Here is a 25,149-nt window from a genome sequence, read left to right as displayed (position 1 = left end):
AAGTTCAAGAACTCAGGTAAAACCTGCTTATTTGACTTTAGTTGTGTATGAATTAGTGGAAAATTCTAACATGTACTAAATAATAAAAAGAAGAAAAACCAATGTTTTCAATTTCTAAGCATTAAAAAAACCCTCAAAAGCCCCTCCCCCTAAATTACTACGCATTATTCTGATTCCCTTTGTGTTGGGGGAGGGGAGTTTAATGTCTTCCTCAACTTTGTGTGTGGTGAGTGGGGTGAAGGAGGGGGTGTAGATTATCCTCCTGGAGAACTGCAAATTCAAGCTTATCATTGTGTAACTGGGGATGGCTTTCTTCATGATTGGACAGACTGTATTGTATTGGTTTACAGAAACATATGCTAAAGTAAAACACAGTACTCAGGGCAATTTTGGCCAGATTGATAACTGTTTCACTAATGAACATCAACATATGTAGTGATGTTGGCAGATGAAAAACTCAATACATATCAGATGTTCCCTTCTTGGCCAATACACAGGGGCTCTTCTTAACATCTGGACAACTATTTCATTGCCCAAATAAAACATAACATCAAATCTTATGAGCAAACAATCCCAAATGTACTTACTACGTAATTCCCAGGAGATGCTGAAGAGTATGGTATCTGGAACATGAATAGGACAAAGAAATATATATTTTGATTCATGTGACAGTATGGAGACTTACCTAAAATGAATCTATTTTCTGACTTTTATCAAGTTTTAAAATGTATCACAAACGATGGCAAAGAATAAAGGCACGTGTTTCTATCCGAGTGCCAGAAAAACGAATAAATGCAACATTATCTTGAATTTATAAAAAAGAGGGGATATAGGTCAAGAGGAATTTAGACAGAATTATAGCCTCAACTTATATTCATTTCAGAGCAGTTGTACTCACTGCTTGATACTAATGACACTTACTCTGTAATTAGAAAAATATATATTTGTGCAGCTAAAAACCAGAAACCAGAGTTTTCAAATTAATAGCTTTTACAGACATAACTCCTAATTCATGTGCATTCTGGGATGCATTATTATTATTTTTTAAGATAGGTTTTAGGCTACTACATTCATGTGGTATGGGTCAATACTTGGTTTGCAGGTTTCACATTTTCCCCCTTTCTTTTCTAATTAGCTACTAGAAAATACTGTAATAAATGTATAAGATTTCATTAATGTAAGTCTCCAAAAACTACTAATTTGGGGGGATCAGTTATGGGCAACAAATTCTTTCCCTTCAAATCAAGCTCTTAACCAAACTCTTTTTTAGAGATTACAGAGTATTAATACAACATTGCTAACATAATTTAAGAAATGAAACTTAGAAAACAGGTACTTAAAACTAGGCCCTTGCATATAGATTATTAATAAAGAGAGCTAAGTCCAAATATTTTCTTTTGTTTCACAGAAGCTCACTAGCTCACTTGCACGAAGATTCTGCACATCCAGAGCAGATATTTTTGCCTTATTCTGGAAAAAGCCAACAAACTACTACCTTCTTTGAGGTGGACAGCCAGAACTGGTCCATTAGAATAGTGAAAAGATGATAGTGTCTTTACCCTAAACCCTTCCTCTACACCTCAAAACCTTCCATATAATTAAACATAAAGATAATATGAAACTTGAAAGTAAGAAGAAGGAAGTATGACAAAGTTATGATTTTCCTTTAGTGGATAATTCATTCAAGGGGAAAATATTTAATATTAAATTATTTGAAAATTCTCTCCTTGTTTGGTGTCCATGCTTTGCCTTAAGCATGGATTACATGCCTCTGAGATCCCTGCTTGGTCTGCCTCTGAGTAATTCAGCCCTGCAGATGGTCATGACCAGCCTGCCCAGCATCACTAATGATGAGGATTACACCCACTAGGAGTACTGAGATCTTGATGGCCAGTACACACTTAACTAAACTTAGTAGCTGAATACAACTTTGCTCTCCCAGGGCCCTTTTGGTTCATGATCTACCATCCATCTTCTGCTTCTTATTTTAAACATGTACATTTGCTCCCTCCAAATCACCACCTCATCTGTTGGCTCCAATTTTCATCTCCTTATAACCTTAGCAACTGGCCCATGTTCTTCTACCTCTCTCTAGTGCCTACCATCATTCTTCACCAACTTTCAAAATATGATCTAACTAACCACGCTTTAAATCTTTGGAATTTAGGGGTGCCAGTGTGGTTCAGTTGGTTAAGTGTCTGACTCTTGATCTCAGCTCAAGTCTTGATCTCAGGGTCATGAGTTTAAGCCCTGCGTAAGTTCAAGTCCTGAGTTCAAATAGATCTTTGGAATACACACTTCATTGCCTTCCTCCACTTTACAATATACTTCCCTCTCCTCCATTTGTGAGTACGACCACATCCTAGAACTATTTACAGAGATCTAAACAACTCCCTTGCCTGACACTTTCTTATTCCTCATGTCACTCACAAATATTATTCTATATTCTAACCAGAATCTTCTTCCCTTACAATTCCTCCAAGTTTAAGTCCATTATTTCCCTACTAAATTGCCTCTGCCCCTCCCCCACGCCATTGTCAGCTTTTTGTTTCTCCAGTATTTTTAATTCATTATCCTAAAGTCTACATTGTTTTTTTAAAAAATATTTTATTTATTTATTTGAGAGAAAGAGAGCGCGAGAATGATCATGAGGACAGATGAAGAGGGGCAGAGGGAGAAGCAGACTCTCCTCTGCCCAGGGACTCAGAGGACATGGAGTTTGATTCCAGGACTCTGGGTTCATGACTGAGCTGAAAGCAGCCCCTTAACTGACTGAGCCACCCAAGCCCTCCAAGCCTACTTTAATTTCCATCTCTTTGATCACCCCCTAGCCACATTTTTCTGTTTCACAGAAGGGATTTCCTGGAAAGAGACACAAAACAAAGGACAAGGTCCAAAATATAATCATGTTCTCCAATGTCAACCTACTCTTCACTATTATCTGGAAGCATTTTGGCTTGGCCTTCATGGAAGCCCTGAGCATTCTAGTGGTGTGCCAGTAAACCCAATAAACTCAGGGAAGGAAGAGGTCCCAATTTGTAGCATTTGCCAATTTATATGGTGTGAATATTCCCACATGGAAGATTTAGAGCTACCAATGATTTAACAATTAGCTCAAAGAATTCTTGAATAATTAACAACTGACTTTCCTGAGCTGGGCTTCATGATGATTATAAAATCCTGATTTGGTAGTCAGTCGGCCCTTTTTCATATATTAAAGCTATCAAATTCTTGCTATACTTTCACCTTTAATTCAACACTCTTATTAATAGATTAGAATTTTATCCATTCATCCAGGTAGAAAAAAAGATAATCTTTCTGCTTGTTTCCAGAGCTAGCCGTTCCCAACTACCTCACTCTCCTAAGTCCTTGCTCCTTTTCTGGTTTTTAATTTCTCCCTTTTCATGATTCTTTTACGCACAGTTAAAAACAATAAAACATTTAAAAATACTTAAATTTTTACCTCATCTAGTCCAATTTCTTCCCATGTGTCCCGTCAAGCTCTTGGCTTATACTCACTGTTTCTACTTCATATTCTTTGGTGCCCTCATTAAAAGAAAAAGAACATTTGGGCTCCTACCCTTAGTAGCACTTCAATGAACCCTTACTCTTGAAAGTTACCAGTATCACCTGACAGCCTAGTGTGAGACACATAAAATATAACAATACAGGTAGAAGTATGTGGGTACAGAAGATAATTGAGCTGGGTAGCTGACTTATAGAGAGTAAATGACCACTAGAAAGATGAAGAGAAGGATCAGCATTAAAGAAAGAGAGAGAGAGAAGGGAAGGAAGGAAGAGAGGGAGAAAGAAAGAAAAGGAACATGAGAGTATATAGTTTATTAGGGAAATGGTATATAATCTCAGTGTGGTACTTATAGGAAATTGAAATCAATGATAAGCATATACGGTCAGACTGTGAATGAATTTATGCTGTGGGAAATAGGGAGTCACCAGTTTGAGAGAGACATGTTCAAATTTATATTTTAGTAAGATAACTTTAGTTCATCATGGAACATGAATACAAGTTAGGAGTCTATTGCAAAAGGTCTGGGCAAGAGATTTCAGTGTTGTAGGCAGTGCTGATTAAGATAAGCAGGAGTAAGAAAATTTGAAAGACTTTTCACAAATGTACTTGGCAGATCATGGTGACAAACTAGGTGTGGTGGACAAGGGAAGGCAGAAGTTAAGGCAATTCCTAGCTTTCCAACTTGGTGAGTGGGTGAGTGATAGTGCTACTAATTTATATGTAAGGAATTCAGGAACAGGGGCAAGTCTGGGGAAATATCCAACACGTTGAATTTGAAGGCACTAGTAGACGGTGAGGTTTATCTGATCAACAGATATTTAGAAATCTGCATCAAGAAGTAGAGGGGCACCTGGGTGGCTCATGGGTTAAAGCCTCTGCCTTCAGCTCAGGTCATGATCTCAGTGTCCTGGGATCGAGCCCCACATGGGGCTCTCAGCTCAGCGGGGAGCCTCCTTCTTCCTCTCTCTCTCTCTGCCTGCCTCTCTGCCTACTTGTGATCTCTCTGCGTCAAATAAATTAAAAAAAAAAAAAAGAATTTAGTAGAGATTAGGGCTAGAGATAAAACTTCAACTGAATACATTTCCATTTTGTGCTGTGCGCCACACTTGATCTAGTATTTTATTAGATTGAGTAGAAGATTCAACATTCCAAAACAAAGCTCCCTGTCTACCCCCTAAACCTCCTACTTCTGTCCTATTTCTAGCGGAGTTTGTGTTATTCCCATTCTCCCTGATACCTGGATTCAAAGACTTGAAATCACCTTCCACTTTTTCTTTCTCTTTATCCCCAAAGTGTTTTTGATTCTATGTGTGAAATGCATACTTGTCATTCCTTCGATCACCACTCTACCTCAGGTTCTGATAACATTTTATAAAACCTGTAACTATGATCCCCTAATGTCATTTCCCCATTACATCCATTTTATAGACTATCTTCCTAAAATGTAGCTCTCTTCCACACAGATGATACAGTGATACATGATACATGGCTCTCTTTTCCCCCTTTCTGCTTTGTCACCTTCTGCACCCTCCAAGACAATCTGTCCCCCTAGCCACTAACAGCCTAATTCTTTATTTTGTCCAAGCTTTTTTCCACCTCTAGTGTCCAAATTCTCCCAATGCGATTAATGTCCTCCTGCCCCTCTCCAGACTCCATACAAAATATCTATTAACGTGAACTGAAAGATGTAAACATAGATGTAGAAGATGAGTAAGATCAGAGAGATAAAACATCAGAATCATAGAATTAAAAGAATTTTTTATTTGTCAGATGAGAAAATTCAGAGCCGTATGTACTGTCTGGTTAAGCTAGACAGATAACTTAACATCTGTGACTGATAATTCAAATATTCTGAAATATTCTGACTCCTGATATCCACGACAGTGGTGCCATAGCAAGGGAAGAGCAGAGTCGCTAGAGATTTTGGCTTCTTTTTTAAAAATGGTTAGTAGCATTCTTCAACTGTGAAGTTTAAAAACACTTAGAAGCTACAGGGAGGGCAACATCAAGACACCCTCTGTGCCAGTGTAAAGTTGAAAATATTCTATAATTTTTTAGCGTTTTTTTTTTAAGATTTTATTTATTTTTTTGTCAGAGAGAGTGAGCACAGGCAGACAGAGAGGCAGGCAGAGGCAGAGGGAGAAGCAGGCTCCCTGCTGAGCAAGGAGCCCGATGCAGGACTCGATCCCAGGACGCTGGGATCATGACCTGAGCTGAAGGCAGCTCCTTAACCAACTGAGCCACCCAGGCGTCCCGCGTTTTGTTTTGTTTTGTTTTGTTTTGTTTTGTTTTGTTTTTTAATGAGCATATATTTGTATAGAGCAGAACCTATCTGGAATAAGATATTTGCATTTCCTTTGGGTTTAATCATTACAATAGATTGCCTTTTTTTTTTTTCTTTAAAGGAGTTTCTTCTTTCTTTTTCCTGTCACATTAGTGAGTTGATGAATACAATGTTATATTGGACACCTGCAACTTTTGCTTATGTCCTCTTCTGCTAACAATTCCTTGAATTTTCATCGATGAACCATACCTCTTATTTTCCCATGTGGTTTGGTTGAGGCTCAGGTGGGGGCCTGTTTGACCTGGCCAGGCTGAAAGAGCATTGTAACCTCAGGTCATAATTCATGAAGGAGCACAGGACCCAAACTAAACAAATCTAGTTCAGTTAGTTATGCCCAATTTCTATGTTTAAGTGATAAAGAGTTGTGAGTTCAGTTCAGTTGTACTAAACTGAGAGCTCTGAGGATATACATCTGGGATTCCACACAGCCTTCTTGTCATGATAAGGAAAAAAGGTAAGTGATGGAGACTGGGTCCTGATGACATTATCTGGATCCTTGGAATCAAATGTGCCCCAAAGCAAATTTATATCTGGACTTTTCAGGTACATAATCCAGTATGCATTCTCTCAATATGATCCTAGTCTGGTTGTTTTTCTGGACCTTTTAATCAAAAGCGTCCCCAGACAAAGATAATTCAGATATTTTCAATAATAGTGCTTGCTACCTTTTTTGTTTTTTTAGATTTTATTTATTTATTTGCCAGAGAGAGATCACAAGTAGGCAGAGAGGCAGGCAGAAAGAGGGGGGAAGCAGGCTCCCTGCTGAGCAGAGAGCCCGATGCAGGGCTTGAGTAAAAATCAGAATTTTATTCTGAATTAAAAATATTGTCCTTTAAAAATGTTTCTTCTACGTTCCATGTAAAAGGGTGCCCAAGACTTTTGATTAAAATACTTTTTTTTTCTTAAAGATTTTATTTATTTATTTGACAGACACAGATCACAAGCAGAGAGAGGGGGAAGCAGGCTCCCTCTTGAGCAGAGAATCCGATGCAGGGCTTGATCCCAGGACCCTGGGATCATGACCTGAGCCGAAGACAGAGGCTTTAACCCACTGAGCCATCCAGGTACCCCTTGATTAAAATACTCTTACATGACAAAACTGTGGACTGATAAAAATGAAGCAAATAATAAATAAATATATTATACATAATGGTAGGCAGATTTTTTAACTTTCAGAAAAGTGGAAAGCAGCAAGTCTAGAATACACCCTGTTTTGTACTGAATTTGAAGCACTGGTGGGTACTCATGGTTTTAACCTACAGATAGATACAGAAAGATATAGAGGTGTATGGATATGTGCATGATCATACATCTAAATCCTAGTTATGTTGGTTAAGAGGTTCTTGAAGCCATATCACTCTGATAGGTTCTAAGTATCACTCTCCACTAAGAGGAACCATGGCTCCTTAAAGAAATGGCTATTTCAGGGCTAACATCGGGAAAATTCAGGATGAGTTGCAAGTGTTCAAAGAATAATGCAGACATATCAAAAAGATAAATGAGGGCGCCTGGGTGCTCTGACGGGTAAGTATGCTTTTGACTCAGGTTATGATCCCAGGGTTCCTGGGATGGAGTCCTGCACTGGGCTCCCTGCTCAGCGGAGAGTTTCCTTTCCCTTTGCCCAACCCTCCCCGCTTGTGATCTCTCCCTCAAGTTCTCTTTTTCTCAAACAAATAAAAATCTTAAAAACAAACAAACAAACAAACAAACAAAGGACAAATGATTCAGTTTGAAGGGGTTCCTACTGGCTTAATCTGGAATGATCTTAGCATCAAAAACCTATTGAATGAAATAAGAGTTCACGAGTACATCTGATATACCTGAATAAATGAATGGAGAAGAAAGAAAAAGTCTTTGTTAAGTACAGAGTCAACTAATAAATGGGAGAAGGAAAACAGAATTAGAAATCAGCCATTTGGAAACCAATAGAGCAAAACAAACAAACAAACAAACAAAAAAACAAAAAAAAACAAAAAAACAAACCAGTTTGGTCGAGTCATGAATGGATACCAAACGTAGCAGATGAAAGTATGAGGAAGAGGAGGATATTTACTGTAATTTCAAAGTATGTCTCCACAAGTCAATAATTACAAAAGGAAAAACGGCAATTTTACAGTAGAGAAATTTGACAAGTACCACCCTTCACTAAGGGATTAGAGTTAACACTACAAGCAATGGGACAAATCACCATCACATGGTTCCTGAGACGGTGCACTGAGAAAATCACATTACTACTGTGGCATTCCTACTAAATATGTATCACCTGAATCTAATCATGAGGAAATATCAGCCAGATTATGGCACATTCTGCAAAATAACTGCTTTGCATTCATCAAAACTGCAAGGTTAAAACAGACAAAGAAAAGTTGAGGAACTGTCCTAGATTAAAGACCAAAAGACATGACGCATAAATGTAACAAGTGAACTGGGATTTTCTTTTGTTACCAGGAACATTGCTGAGACAATTGGTGAAATCTGAGTGGGGTCTGCAGATTAGAAAACAGCATTACGTCAGTGCTTATTTTCTAATTTTGATCCTTACTGTAGTTATGAAAGATAATGTATTTGCTTTTAGGAAACACATACTGACATATTTGGGGATAAAGGGTCATCATGTCCGCAACTTAAATACAGCTCAAATGGTCCAGGAAAAAATATGTATATGCAGAGAGTAGAAATCATAAAGCAAATACAGTATAACTTTAACACTCAGGAATCTGGGTGAAGGGTGCATGGGAGTTCTTTGTACTAGTCTTGCAACTCTTCTATACATCTGGAGTTACATTGATATAAACACTTAAAGGAAAAAAACAGCATAAAAAACATATCTGGAAATAGCAAAAACAGAATAATCAACTACTTGAAAATGTGGGTCTCAAGAGCCAGAGACTTACTATATTGATACAAAATAAAAAGTGTCTATAATTAAAAACACAGACAAGAAGTCTGAGGAATTTGGAAATCAAAACAGTACAGAGGAGTTGTCACTAGAATAAAATCAATGGTATTTAGAGGGGAAAATCCCTCTTTAAATACTTTTTTTGCTTTGTTTCATGTATAAGCCCTATGTTTTTGGCAGAAAGTCATCAGTTTTTTATGATTCTTTTTCTTGTTCTCAGAATCAATCATTTTTTCAGAGGAATGCTTTGCTTTTCTGAACTCAGGATGATGACCCCCTTTCTCTTCCTGAAGAGAAAGCTGTAAGCCTTCCCCACTTTTTTTCCTTATTGACATTTCTTCAAGTGAGGGGGAGATGTATCCACCTGGGACAGCTCTTAACATAACGGATTGTTTTCAACTCTCTTACTTGACCACATGTGTGCTGGTCAAGTGCCCATTCACCATGACCGCTGGATGGCCGTTTCACACGCACACCTCCTACCCTAATTCCTAGCGCTTTCTAGGGTCCAAAATAATTTAGAGCTGCTGACTTGTTAGAGTACATTCTCCTATCCACACTGCTTGGCTCCATGAAATTCTGAAGAGGTGGAGGACATGAAAACTAAAAATTATCAGAATGCAGAACTCACTCTTCATTTCTGTCTCTCCGCCATATTCTTACTTGGATAATATACCCTCTTGGCACAAGGCACCATTCTCAGTATCAAATCCTGCTCACCTTCCTAAGCAGGTTTTGAGGGAGAGAGTCTCCAGCCACCAGTTTAAAAGGTGGTCCTGCTGGAGGCAGGCAGTGGTGGGTGGAAGTTGCACGTGGCCACCTACAAGGGGCAGCAGAGGAAGCATGGGCAGTGAGGAAGAAGAGTCTTCTTGCTTCTAGGTGGGAAGGCTTACATAGTTAAGGAGCACCGTCAACTGTGCTTTTTAATCCAGTTTCAACAGATGTGCAGATAATAGAAAGTCTTTCCAGATTCTGACAATAGGAAGATTGTCACAGTTTTCAGTGTTATAAAAAATTGTTTTTTCCTGTATCTTTATGGGTATTTTATTTTAATTAAAGATTTTATTTATTCATGAGATACAGAGAGAGAGAGAGAGAAAGAGGCAGAGAGAGAAGCAGGCTTCCTGCTGAGCAAGGAGCCTGACATGGACTCCATCCCAGGAGCCCTGGATGGCGACCTGAGCCAAAGGCAGACGCTTAACCAACTGAGCCATGCAGGCGTCCCTTTATGGGTATTTTATTTATTTTTTTTAAAGATTTTATTTATTTATTTGACAGAGATCATAAGTAGGCAGAGGCAGGCAGAGAGAGAGGAGGAAGCAGGCTCCCCGCTGAGCGGAGAGCCCGATGTGGGGCTCGATCCCAGGATGCTGGGACCATGACCTGAGCCGAAGGCAGAGGCTTAACCCGCTGAGCCACTCAGGTGCTCCCTTTATGGGTATTTTAATAGCAAGTTGAAAGAACTGTGTCCTGAGCTGCTAGCCAGATGCCATTTTAAAGTGAAATCTTGAATGAATTTGAAAGGCGTATAGCAAGAAGCAAATAAAATGTGAACTCTTCAAAAGCATATAGGCAAACTAAAGGAATTTTAGAAGATAAAGATACATTATAACATAATCCAGCATAACAGTATTATAGGAAGACTTGTTGAGATTAAATAGTATACTGAAGACCCAAATGAAAGCAAGATCATCACTTCTGTCCACCCCAAATGCTATTTCAACTAGCTATTGAAACCAAAGAGACAGGAAGATAAAATAATTTTTTTTTCTCTAAAAATATGACAGCTGCTTACTTGATTGAGAAGAAAGTGGTTCTGCCTTAGAAGAGCAATGAATTTAGATGATTCTTTCTATACCACACATACTTCACCTTAAATTTTCTTGAAGTTTAAATTAACCTTGAACATTGAATCAGTTTCATGTTTATTTAGCTTTAAGGCCACTGCCAGTCAATGAAGTTACCTCTGTGCATATTAGCAAAAGGCATCCCTGCTGAGCAGATACTCATAGACTTTACAAGTGGACCACGAGCTGTACTGAATCCTTTGAGTGAGAAACCTTTGTGCAGTGCTCCCACTACACAGAGTTACACAGCAGACCTCTCTCACGTACTAAAGAAACTCAAAGTTTCAAAGTCAAGAAGGGAAAACATCACCAGGATCATCTAATTAAAATCATATTAATTTTAAGACCGAAAGCTTAGTTTTCAACTTGTGCGTATATTTATGTGACATTATTAAGAGAGAAAAATATTTGTGAGTCAAACTGCTATCACAAAACATATTAGGAAAATTCACAGCATGTCAGATATGTAGATAGATGTATAAGAACACCAATTTGGCTGACAGGCACTGGACAAATGTGTATTTGCTTCCTGGGATAGTAAGAGAGCAAACCTAGGTGTAACAGTACAATAAATAAAACCATAATAACTCTGATAGAGATTGAGGTTATCTGGTAACTTAGTGATTATTATATTTATTTTAAAAGATCAAATCATTTTATGACATATATATTACAATAAATAAAGGCTTCTGTAGTATACTTAAATCATATTTTGTTTTATTTTTGGAAGTCTCTTAATCTACATAGAATGCATGTTTACATTAGACTGTGAAATTAAAAAATTATATAATTTCAAAAATTAAACATATTTTAAAAATATATATGCAAAATATATTTTTGGAATGAGTACTTTTTAAAAAAACTTAATATAACCAATTGTAGGACTTTTGAAAGCCATAGGTTTTTGTTGCTAAATGGTACAACATGCAAAGAAAATTTAAAAATACATATACTCACTGAATTGGCATTTGTTGGGTTTGGCCAAGGTCTACCACCACCTGGACCCCTACAAGATAATATGATAAATGAAATTTTAACTTATGCTTTGAATGTTCACAGTAAGCAATAACAAATCATAAAGTATAATATTTACAATTCAGTTACCTTGCAGTTCTAGTTCAATACTGAAATTACTCTCTGTATTTTCATAGCTTTTTGAGTTCTTTTTTTCCTAAAGATTTATTTATTTACTTTAGAGAGAGAGAGAGGGAGAGTGCATGAGAGTAGGGGAGGGGCAGAGGGAGAGGGAGAGAGAGAATCTCAAGCAGACTCCATGCTTAGTGCACAGCCAGATGCATGGCTCCATGTGAGGACCATTAGATCATGACCTGAGCTGAAACCAAGAGTTGTGTGCTTAACTGACTGAGTCACCCAGATGTCTCAGCTTTTTTATTTCTTTTTTCTTTTTTTTTTTAAAATTTAAAAAGATTTTATTTATTTGACAGAGAGAGATCACAAGTAGGCAGAGGCAGGCAGAGAGAGATGGGGGAGAAGCAGGCCCCCTGTTGAGCAGAGAGCCCAATGCGGGACTTGATCCAGGACCCTAAGATCATGACCTGAGCTGAAGGCAGAGGCTTAACCCACTGAGCCACCTAGGCACCCAGCTTTTTTATCTCTTAAATCAAAAAATTTTATCATTCCACAAAATAGTTTTCTTCTTAAGTCAACCTACTTTGGGTAGGCCCAGTTTTATTTTAAGTTAAATTACTGTAATAAACACTAAAAGCGATAATCACCTATAAATGTAAATGTATGTATTTTTGTCTAAATCATTATGTAAACATACTTCTGCAGCAAAAATCACTAATTTCTTTTTAGATTTTATTTATTTATTTATTTGACAGAGAGAGAGAGAGATCACAAGTAGGCAGAGAGGCAGGTAGAGAGAGAGGGGAAAGCAGGCACCCTGCTGAGCAGGGAGCTCGATGTGGGGCTCAATCCCAGGACCCTGAGATCATGACTGAGCCAAAGGCAGAGGCTTAACCCACTGAGTCACCCAGGCACCCCAAAGATCACTAATTATGAAACAAACATAAACTGTAATCCTATGACATAAATATAAGTGCCACATATATATCATTCAAAATTAAAATGAAATTATTTAAAAAATACCAATATACATAAAATGATTGCTCTTATTAAACTATAATAAATATATAGCAAAGGTGATTAAATTGGGCTCTTTAAAAAAAATTCCACATAGACTATCACAGATTACTTTATATATTAGTTTGTATATTATTTTATATCAATCTATCTTACAGTGCTACTGATAATTTAGTTACTTTTAAAAAAATTTTATTTTATTTTTTCAGTGTTCCCAAGATTTATTGTTTATGCACCACACCCAGTGTACCATGTAACATGTGCCCTCTTTAATTTAGTTAATTTTTAAAAATGGAATTACATTTCTTGTTTTCATAATTACAGTTCAAGACAGAAGCCACAGTAAATCTAGGGAAAAATAGGAAGTAATCTATGCCAATGTATGTTAGTATATTACTTCATTTTAGGGTGGTGGATAATGTTTTGTATTCTATAGCTTAAAAGGACATGAATATTTTAAAACAAACTTAATGCCTAATTAAGAAAAAAAGGTCTCTTGTTCTCATGCTTTAGTATTAAATATATCTAAGTAAATACTGCTTAATAAAAAGTAGACTGCTGTCAGCAGGTCCTCTGTAATTAGGGTCACTCAAAATTCCCTTTTCCCTCTAATTGCATTGAAAGACAGAGGAAATTTTTAATTAAAAAAAAAGTCCCTTGATTCTTATTTTAGGGACCTTAAACCTGAAATTCAATGTGTTAGATAGAAGCTATCCAACTTGGACTATTTAGAATTGTTTTTCATTTTGTTTTGGAATTTCCCAGGGGTATAAACAACAGGGAAGTGCATGAAAATTCTGTCCATGGGCTCTATCAGGGTGCCCAAATGCAACTTCCCCCAATTCTGTTTGAGGAATAAGGGATAAAATAAGATGCCAGAGAGGAGGTGGTCCAAGTACTGCGCACAGGGAGAAGGTTAAGGGCATTTGTATTGTCTCTGGAAACTGGTGCCTCTTAAAATGGTGATGATGATGATTTTCCAGCACTTTAGAAAGATAATCGTACATATAGGATTCAATGTCTTAATGAATGGAAAGTGAGGTAAAACACAAGATATATATTGATCTAGTAAAACATTTGATTTGTTTGATGTTAATCCACATCGTTTGTTTTATGTTAAATGAAGTATAATAAAGAAATTGGGAAATATTTAACTTAAAACAGCATAAAAATATACTATATCCAAATCATGGCAAAAATTTGTATATAATGATGTTATGTTGATAATGATCTCATAATTTTGACATATTATGTTTAAAACAGGACTATTTAAGATTAAATATAATAAAATATTTTACTTACCATTTAAAAATTATTTGTTAGATTAACATGCTAAATTGTTAAATAATTAAACATTTTACTTAAATAAATATCATTAAATTAAATGTTAAATGTTACATTTATTATCAGTAATAATACCTTTTATGCATTTCAATTATTTGATAAATAATCTAGTCTCAGCACACTATGTATTTCATATTAGATTGCATTAAATGATAGTGATTTCATATGATCTAAAAGGATTTAATATGATAATTCACATGGATAAGCTATATTTTCCCCAATTATGCCACTGTGTTTGAAAACATTTTAAGTTTCACAAATAGTGCTAAATAAAATGGGGCTATACGAGTGAGTAGTTCTTTTAGAGCAATTACTCAAGTTCTGGGGCATCTGGGTGGTCAGGTGTGTGACTCGATTTCAGCTCAGGTCATGATCTCAGGGTAATGGGATAGAGCCCTCTGTTAGGCTCCACACTCGGTGGGGAGTCTGCTTGAGATTCTCTCCCTTTACCCCTTCCCTTTCTCTCTCCCTCTCTCTCAATTAAATAAATAAATAATCTTTTTTTTTTTTTTTTTTTTAAAGAACAACTACTTAAGTTCAGTAATTCCCAGTCCTTTTGAGGACCATCATTATTATCAAGAAAATAACTTAGAACTATGATAAAGGCATTATTTTGAATGTAAGTTTTTATACAGGTATAGTTTGAGGTAGAATCAGGTTAGCCTCATTTAAAAATAAAGCAAAATATGGAATTTAAAAGAAGTAGGTATTTTTTGATAAGGGTATACAGATATGATGAAACCCAAGCAACTATGATTACTGTAGAGAAAAATCCTCTTTTCTTCTATAATACAGTTGTTTGATTTCAAAATAATAACTATGGACATTGTGGAGGGTATGTGCTATGGTGAGTGCTGTGAAGTGTGTAAACCTGGCGATTCACAGATCTGTACCCATGGGGATAAAAATACATTATATATTTATTAAAAAAATAATAAATTAAAAAATTTTTAAAAAAATAACTACCCAAATTTTATCATTCTATAGGATAACAAGAAGGTCTAGATCCTTTGAAATCCTTTGTCCTCTTCATTTCTATAGAACACCAACATATAAAAAGTTGAATTAGGCATGCTGTAATGCTGAATCCTAAATTCTTTGGAAATCTGTAAAAGTACAGTTAATTTATTGTTTTCATTTTTTAAAGATTTATTTATTCGAGAGCGAGTGAGCAGGGGCAGGGGCAGAGAGAAAGGGAGAGAGAGAATCATCAAGTAGACACCCCACTGAGCACAGAGCCCGACATGGAATTCTAACTCATGACCCTGAGACATCGTGACCTGACTTGAGCTAAAATCAAGAGTGGGATGCCTAACTGACAAAGCCATCCAGGCACCCCTAAAAATGTAGTTAATTTAGAAATAGAGTTTCTTTTAAATAATTATCTGTAATGCATTTGAAAACATTTACATTCTGGCTATAGTCTGTAAATTCTACTTTAGATTACTGAAATTGATATTAAGTTTTTATTTATAAAAATAGTAGAGAGATATTAAAAATATACTCTTAATTTGAGATGACACTACATATAACTTATCTTCAGTTTAGAGCACAGAAATATAAAAATTATATCAGAATTATTATTTTCTTTGGAGGTAACCAATTATTTTTTTAATAACATTATCAAAATTTTGTTCCAAATAGTTTCCTAGTTAGAATACAGTATATAATTACTTTAGTGGGCATGACTGGATGTTATTTTCATTGTCATTATACTTTCATGGCAAGCAAGAAAATGTGACAAGCTAAAGAAAACTGATCCAGAAATGGTTCTCTGGCAGGTCCCACCTGACCTTAGCACACAAATATCTTCGACTGTTAAAAACATAGCTTAAAGTAACACTATCGGGTGCCTGGATGACTCAGTTTCATCTCAGGTCATGATCCCAGAGTCCTGGGATCGAGTCCCACAGGCTCCCTGCTCAGTAAGGAGTCTGCTTCTCCCTCTGACTCTCCCCCTTCTCATGCTCTCTCTCTCTTTCAAATAAATAAGTAAAATCTTAAAATAAATAAATAAATAAACACTATCTTGACTTTTTCTTTGATTTTTAAGTTACCCAACATGTAAAAAAGTCACATGAAGAAAGTCACAAATGCTAGTTCGAAATACTTATTTGGAAAAAAAAAAAAGGAGTACTTACTTGCTATAATATAGTAAGATTTAGTATCTTTAAAATAAAGATTTATGTAAATTAAGTAAATTTCAATAAATTTTACTCTATTGAGTACAATGGACAAAATACGTTTTATTTTTTATATCTCTTTAAATTCACTTTTGCTTTGCTGGGGCCAATATCAACACAAGAATTATTCTCTCTGGTTGGATTGTCCATTGGATCGGAAGTTGGAGCAGAACTTCCTTGTTTGAAGAAAATATTTAAAAATGTACATATGGGAATATTTACATTTTCATTGTTCTTTAAGAATATCCTAATTTACAGAAAACTGAAAATTATATATAAGAACCTAAATAAAAGTCAAAGGTAACAAATAATGGAAATCTGAATCTGGAAGGCTTCAAGGTTCTTTAAAAACCAGAAATTATATGAACAATACAACATTATGTAATAAAAAATATTTTAAAGCATCTGGGTATACTTAAATGAGAAACCCAAATCCAAGTATCAATAAAAATAATAATATTAAAAATTTGAGCCATATTTTTAGTCTCTATAGTCTAGGGAATTTAATGTATCCATTAAATGTTAATGTTTATCTGCTTAAGTGTATGTGGGAAAAGAACTAGACAATTTTAAGCAGCTGAGTCTCTTAACGGTCACATAAAAATAACTTCTTTCTCTATACCCATAAAAACAGGTTGATCTAAAGTTGACCATATGGCTAATTATAGTGAAGTGTAATATACAAAATGACATTAGATACAATCTTAATATTTATTGATAAGTCTAGATTGATCATAATATTCAAATGTATACTTCTCACATCTGTACACAGTATTCAAAATTATATTCCCTAAAAGCTATTGCATTTTGAAACCAGAATCTCAGGTAGGTAAATTTTATATATATCTAAATCCTATTGGTGAGAGTTGCAGCTTTTGATGTAAGCATAAAGTATCACTCCTTTTTGTAACAACCATTAAAGGCTAAGCCTTTGAGGGATTAAGGAGAGTCAGACTTCATGCCTACCCATTTTTACTTTAAAAGTGAAAAGACGTGATAGGAAAATTTGACCTACTTTTTTCCCCTTGTTCTGTTAGTTTTGATTCTGGCTGGTATCCACTTATTAACCTATTTTCTATTTTAGGCAAAATTGCTTTCCACGAAAATGGCTTCAGAAACTCACAAAAATCCCTATCTATATCAAAAGAGCTTATCTCATTATATCTTAAATGCCATTAAGTGATGGCAGAATTATCTAATTTGATATGTAAGTAACCAAAACGTGGACTAATGGGAAAATATATTCAAGGAAACTACCCACAACCCTATATGGAACAGTTTCATTATTTCTGGTAAGCTTTCTTTAGGCCACATCATGAAATTGATCCTTTAGTGAATTAATGAAAGTCATGAGCAAGCACCTGGTATATGTGGAACTTTGAGGGCAAGTTAGATAATGAAAAATAAATAAAAGTCCCTTAACCGACAGTATTACTTTGGGTCTCTAGAACAACTATTGGCTTTGGGCTTGAAACGTCTTTTCAGTAAATAACAAACCAAAACAACCAAAAAACTGCTAGTTTAGTCCTTATCCAAGCACATCTTAATTTTCAAACAAAAATTCATCCAATCATATGAAAAGTTCTTTAATATAGAAGACACTACCAAAGAGAATTCTTGGTGGGTTACGAGTGGTACCAACAAAGCCAAAGTAAGGACTCTATGTAGGAATTAAAAACTTTTAGGAATTACTATATATCATTAAAATGAAGTTAATATCAATTGTCTGCTTCTAGGGAGTTATGTCATTGTCTTGGTGCCAGCATCTCTTTGTAGGTTTTTTTTTTTTTTTTTAAGATTTTATTTATTTATTTGACAGAGAGACGCAGTGAGAGAGGGAACAGAACAGAGGGCGGGGGAGAGGGAGAAGCAGGCTTCCTGCCAGGCAGGGAGCCCAGCGCTGGGCTCAATCCCAGGACCCTGGGATCATGACCTGAGCTGAAGGCAGATGCTTAACCACTGAGCCACCCAGATGCCCCTCTTTTTGTAGTTTTATATAGACTCTATGGAGCCTATGTGCTCAGTTATAAAAGACTCATTTTTAGATAAACAAATGAAACATGAAAATCTGGCTAAAAGTTGGCATTTGGCATTTGAAGATGGAAAAAATTATAAGCTGCAGAGAAGGCAGAAAAACAGTATGTTGTGAAAATGTAGCAAACTCTACAGCTCATGCTTAGTTTATGTACTCTGGTTTCACTTTATACTACACAGAAATTGAGGTGCTTAAATTGTCTTACAAATTAGTGTGACTTCAGAAGACAGAAAATAGAATACTTTACTAAACAGGATAACAGCATTTTGCTTACATGTTCATTCCAGGCATTCCGGGGCCACCTAAAGCATTCAGGGGGGGTCTCATTGCACCTCCATAGTTCTGTAATGATAACCAAGGGTCAGACTACCACAAAACAAAAAAACAAAACCAAAGAGGAGGGGGGAAAGAAAGGAGAGCAGGTTAATGATTTCCCTACATAACTCCTGATTGGATAAGGCCTGTGCAATTCATTCTCTGAAGGATCCACTCTTGTACTATTGCTTCTATCTTAATAATTACTTTGGTCTGTGTCTTTTAAAAACTACATGACTATGTAAGATCATTGGAGCATGTTAAACGATTAAGGTATAGTTGCAATTATAATATTCACCATATCCTTATGAATTTCCCAGTATCTGTACAACAGTGAAATTTTCAAATAAAACATTTTATAAATCCAAAACTCTGTTTTTAAAGAACAGACCATTAGTCAGCATGTTGAAATTGCCAGACCCAGAACAATTACATAAAAGCTGAAGGAAAAAAACCCAACAGGTGAACCTAACATAAGAAAGCTGAATACAAACTTCTGTTCACAAAATAATGTATCCCATAGAGAGATGTACGAATATACAAACACACAATATATGAAAACTAAAATGCACTTAAAATATGTATACATGAATTATATCATGCAACAGGCTTCTGTCAGCATCTCTTACATACATTCAAAGGAGAAAAACATTTTAATGTTTTAACATGCATATCATATTAGCTTACTTCAGTTTCCATTAGGGCCCAAAGATTGCTTTTTAACAATGTCATGTTAATATATTTTGACACCATCAACTGCTTTCATGCTTGGCTTTCTGACAGCACTATTCTGCCAACTTTTCTCACTTTTTTCCCGTTTCCTTTGCTGGCTCCTTTTCTTTTGCTAACTCTTGAAACGTTGTTTTCCTCCAAGTTCTAACGACAGCATTCTTTTAAATAAGTTCATGTTTAAGGGTAATCTTATCTGCTACCATTAGTTCAGCAACTATTTAGGAATCCCAAATGTTTTCTATTTGGTCACGACATCTCTGCTAAGCTCCTGGATAACTCCCATGTTGAATGTCATTTGGATTGTTTCCATCAGGACGCTGCTTCATGCTCAACACATCTAAAAGTAAACTCAGTGTTCTCTTCTCACAACTGCGTTCTTCATATTGCTTTCCTCATTCAGTTCTGTGGCGTCTCTTGCCATACAACAACAGTCCAGGCTAAGAACCTCTGGGAGCCCAATGATGTCTCCTCCTTTGATTTCAATTCCCACATCCAGGCGGTTACCAAAGTCTTTTGATTTGACCTATGAAATAGCTCTTGGAATAGTGCTTTCTTTCATATCACACTATTCCTTGTCACTTACTGAGACTAATGTACTGTCTTCATTGGTCTCTCTGACTTAGCCTTTCCCCCTCCCCGTCTATTCTTCATGCTGCCTCCAGAACTATGATTCAAAAAGTCAGTCCTGTTTATGTCACCTAAAAGCCATGATGCCCCACACTGCCTCACAAATAACCTAATCCTCAGCGTGGCTCTATGATGGTATTCAGAGGTCAGCCCTAGCCTGTATTTCCTGTATACATTTCCTATAATCTTTACCTTCTTTCCCTACTCCCAGCTATGCCCTCCAGCTTACTAGATTTCTTGTGGTTCAGAAACATGCAAGACACTTTTTCACTCATGGTAACTCATGGCCTTCTGTGTAGTAGGTGCGAAGATGACAAGGAAATAGTCAATGAGTTTGTTAACTCCGGAGTGTAAGTCACAGTTTATAAATAAATTACCTAGTTACATGTTCTTCTCATTGTTTATTTACTTTTTCTTGAGGGAAATCTTATTTAAACATCCCAGTTGTATGTGCTATGGGATAGAATGGTTTCTATCCACAGCTGAGTCATTAGTTAGAAGATTAGTTAGTTCCCTTAACCTCTGGATCAAGCATGGTAGTGGTACCAGCAATGTTAGCAAGAAGTCTCTGAGAAGAAAATTAGCCACTGGAAACAAAATCTGGATGGTAAGGTACAATAGAAATGCTTCAAAAGAAAAGTATCCTTCCATTTTTGGTCTTAGAAGATCTGTTTCATTTTATCAAGGAAAACATTAATTTTCTTTATAGCTCAGGACATAGAAAGACATTGGTTTGAACTTCTGTTGCCACAGCCCCATTTCCTCTGCCCCTCTTTCTATATGTGCGATCACGGGCCAATCCTTCTCTTAATGATCGACTCAAATTTCATTTCCTTATCTGCAAAGTGATATCATGTCCTTTACAAGCTTGTTGGAGGATAAAATAAAATCATATAAAATACCTATCATAGTGCTTGGTGCATTAAGAGCATGATACCTGGTGATCAAAAATTGTAGCCGCTAACTCTTTCTTGTCACCATTAATAAGGGACCAACTTAAATGAGTCCTCTTCTCAGCTTCCCTTGAGCCTTCAACCCTCACAGAATTACATGCTTATTTATGTACTGATTCCCTGACAGAGCATGCATTTTCTTTTCTAGATTTTTTTTTTTTTTTACTGCATAATAGCTTTTCTTTATGTATTTGTGTCTCCTGCTGAACAGTAAGTACCTTGAAGGTAGAATCTGTTTTACTCATCTTGGTATACCCAATGCTCTAGTATCACAGGAAATGAGTAAGGAATTATCCAATACATAATTTGATAGATTTACAAAATATTTTCATTTTGTGAATAATTTGAAGCAAAAAAAACAGGAAGACAAGAAAGAATAACAACTGGCTTTCCGAGTGGTATCAACAAAGGCAGAATGGAAAAAGCTAATTTAGAATCACTGAATTTTAAAGTGGATGGCAGCTATACAATTCCATCTGGTTTAATCTCTTTCTCAATGCAATGTTCCTGACAAAATGGCTGTTCAGATTCTGCTTGGAAAGTTTATAAAGAGTTTTTCCATGATTGGGCAGTTTACTCTCTAGAAAGTTCTTCCCCTTACTGAGCTGAATTCTACCTATCTGAAATTTGAAAATACAGAATCAGTTAACTCTCTCTTTACATGAGAGCTTATGATACATTTTCATCTCACCATATCTCTACCCCAGGTATTTGATCTGGAAATCATGGTATGTTCCTATTTGTATATAACTCATTTATCCTTCAGATTTCTGGAAGAACTAAAACTAATTGGATAGTTTTGGTGAATTTTTCTGTTAATCATATGGAATCTGGCAAGCATAAGAACACAGGCAAGGTAAGTATATCTTATTACAAAAGCAAATAGAAAAATGTCTTCAAATATGGTATTAAGTAAGGTATTTTTCTTGATTAAGTAAGTAATTGTATATTACCACCAAAATTAAATTTAAAGCAGGTAAAGGGATGAGAAAAAATATGCCAAGATTTGGAGCAAACTTTTATTTCTTCATTCATGCAATAAGTATCAAGCACATGTTTACTATGATCTAAATGTGCATTTGCCTAAATCAGCATTATCTAAGAATCATTAGGAGATATATATATATATATATATATATATATATATATATATATATCTGTTCTTGGAATTCAGTTGTTCCAACAGATAATTATTTTCCTTCTCCATGAAACTGGTCTTAAGGCAAAAAAATTATGGAAATAGTATCTACGATAAAAAAGAGATGTGTTTTATATTTGTATATAAAGCTAGAAACAATATTCCAGAGTTTATTTCTATAATTCAACTAGAAAAAAGCAGATGCATTCTGTTCTTGGGTAATATCTATATGGTTATAATATCTACTATGAGAATTTTTTTTAATTATCTTTCAAGAAACACAGATAACCTTTATACACAATTCACAGTTTATAATGCATATGTTTCATATACCAGGTGTTACAGGTAAATATTTCATATGAAATCCTCCTCCAAATTATTTTACCTCACATTTTACTTATCTGCCATTCATATTAATATGATCCCTTTTTCATTTAAGTACATGGTATGTAGAGTTTCCTTTAACCTTTGACATTTTCTATGCTGTGATTTAAAGAAGTTGTTGTAGGTAGTTCTGGCTTCTGAGGTAAATTCAAACCAAAACACCTTTATATTCAAACCAAAACACCCTCAAATTATGAAGAAACATATAGCAAGGGTACTAATCCAAATGGCAGAAATAAACTAATCTTCTGAGTTCAAAAATACAAAGGAAGAATTCACACTTACATGATAAACTTCGGTATTAAAACTCATCAATAAGAGATTATGCACCAGAAACATGTTTTCTTACTTTCTATTGTAATTTACTTATAACACAATACACATAAACATACAGCTAAATATTTATAAAATATAAAGACCAGTACGCTTTCAAATGAGATGCATTTTCAAATGAGATCTAAGTGTTCATAAAACTTAAATAACCATTGGCATATCATTCAAACACCGTAAAACCGACTCTTAACTCAGACTAGTTTTTAAAAAGTATTGAAAATATTGGTTTGGGATGGCAAAAGCTTAAAGAGCAGCTAGCTTAAAAATCAATGAACTGAATGAAGAATGATAACTAAATTATAGGCATCACATTTTTATGTATAATTAATATGTATCTATCATGAAAATCTTTTGGGAAAAAATCTTTCAAGTTCTGTAGAGCCAAATTGGCTTAGTTTATTAATGACTAAAATATATATTCAGTCAATGAATATCTTATAGATCTTATAAGTTCTAATTGCTATCAATAACTTCTGAGGGTTGGTCACATAAATCAACCCTAACATGAATAGACATAGGGGCAAATAATTTAAATATCTAAATCAGAGTTTTATAAGATCTTAAGAAAATACATAAGAAATAAATGAGCTTAAATAAAAGAAATTATTTTTTTCTGATTCTGAGGATGTCATGTCTATTAACATTTGGAGTTTTATTTTTTTCATGTAATATAGTATATATATATAACTATATATATAGTTATATATATATAACTATATGTAACTATATATATAGTTATATATATAACTATATAGTTATATATATAACTATATAACTATATATGAAAGGCATTATAACCATGAAAGGCATTATAACCAAAATTTTCAGAGATACCATATATATATAACTGTATATATATATAACTATATATATATAGTTATATAGTTATATATATAACTATATAGTTATATATTTTTATATTTCTTATATATATATTTCTTATATATATATAACTATATATATTTCTTTTATATATTTTTATATATATTTCTTATATATATATATTTCTTATATATATATAAGAATATTTCTTATATATATTTTTCTTATATTTCTTATATATATATTTCTTATATATATATTTCTTATATATATTTCTTATATTTCTTATATATATTTCTTATATATATATATTTCTTATATTTCTTATATATATTTCTTATGTATATTTCTTATATATATATAACTATATGCATATCTTTTATTTAATATGGTTATATAAATATATGTTTTATTTAATAAGTTATATATATATATATTTTATGTTGGTTAGAAACACCTAGATCTAACTCACATTATCTCAGTATTAGATTATTAATTCTCTGACTCCTTTGGGCACAGAACAAAATACTAATTTAATTTTTTAAAAGTAGATACATGAAACAAGTTCCTAAAACTGGACTTATATAGCTATTCTTGGAAAGCAAAAAGAAAATAAATTAATTCACTCTTTTAATAACATTATGACATATTAATCTCTGAGCCATAAGATAGAAATTTAAAATTTTGGATTTGGGATTAGTTTCCTTGAAATATAACATGATAAAATTAATTTTTACCTCATTTAGTTTTCCCAAGAGAGACAAAAGAATGTTTTACCAAAAATAAATGATATCCTGTAACAGCATACTTGAAAAATGCCATGAACAGGTAGGATAGATTCAATCTCAGTGTGTATTTTTGGAAACTTTTAGAGAAGTAGGCTAACATCTGATATAGACTGATAGGATTATGCTTGTTCACTAAGACCCATTTAATGTTTATTTCTAAATAGCTATTGTTTTCATATTCTATGAAGAAATGGTTGTAGGTAAGAAACTATCAATGACTTTCTTTAAAAGACTTATAGAAATATATTCTGTTGTTTATTCTGTTTCATATCTTATATCAACTGTGTTTTATTTAACTTATTTAACTTCCATGCTTATCTTTTATAATAATTGCTATATATTTTTTTAGACTTCCTCAGCTTGGTTAACAAAACTAATTAATAGCTGTCTTTTTATAGTAATTCCTTTAATGTATTTCTACACAATATAGTTTTTCAAATGTACTAAAGGCATATGTGATAGCACCTGTTAAAATATGGTTTGTTGTTACATCAGTTTGGACATGTCACAGATATTATGTCCTCAAGAGCCTCAAGATATAACTATGTTATATCAAGCCTCTAATGCATATAATAAAAGCCAGCAAATGATATCATTTGTTTATGTATAAGATGAAGGCAAAAAACTCAGCATCTAGTTTTTGTGTTGATTATTTACCTGTGGTCCTAAGGGCACCATTCCTCTTGGAGGAGTCATTCTCTGCATTGGCCCACCCATATTTGGATGCCCTTTAAAAAAAAAAAGGTATGAAGATATTAGCAATGAGTGCT

General features: G+C 34.5%; 1 protein-coding gene across 4 annotated transcripts in view; it reads right to left on the bottom strand.

Moving 5' to 3' along the window:
- SSBP2 (single stranded DNA binding protein 2) overlaps positions 1 to 25,149 on the bottom strand; it is a 298,558-nt gene that overhangs the window by 26,072 nt on the left and 247,337 nt on the right. For 2 of the 4 annotated variants that reach the window (XM_080804679.1, XM_080804681.1), the window contains 4 exons: positions 25,037 to 25,107; positions 18,562 to 18,629; positions 11,577 to 11,625; positions 588 to 623 (listed from right to left, as the gene is read on the bottom strand). In XM_080804679.1, the coding sequence (XP_080660805.1) occupies positions 588 to 623; positions 11,577 to 11,625; positions 18,562 to 18,629; positions 25,037 to 25,107 (224 nt within the window). Of the gene's footprint in view, positions 1 to 587; positions 624 to 11,576; positions 11,626 to 18,561; positions 18,654 to 25,036; positions 25,108 to 25,149 lie in introns of all 4 variants that reach the window. The other 2 variants (XM_080804678.1, XM_080804680.1) reach the window with 1 other exon arrangement.

Source organism: Martes martes, assembly GCF_963455335.1.
Source record: "Martes martes genome assembly, chromosome: 5".
In the NCBI taxonomy this organism is placed as follows: domain Eukaryota; kingdom Metazoa; phylum Chordata; class Mammalia; order Carnivora; family Mustelidae; genus Martes; species Martes martes.
Note: the sequence above shows the minus strand (reverse complement) of the source record. Positions and strands in the feature narration are given on the sequence as shown.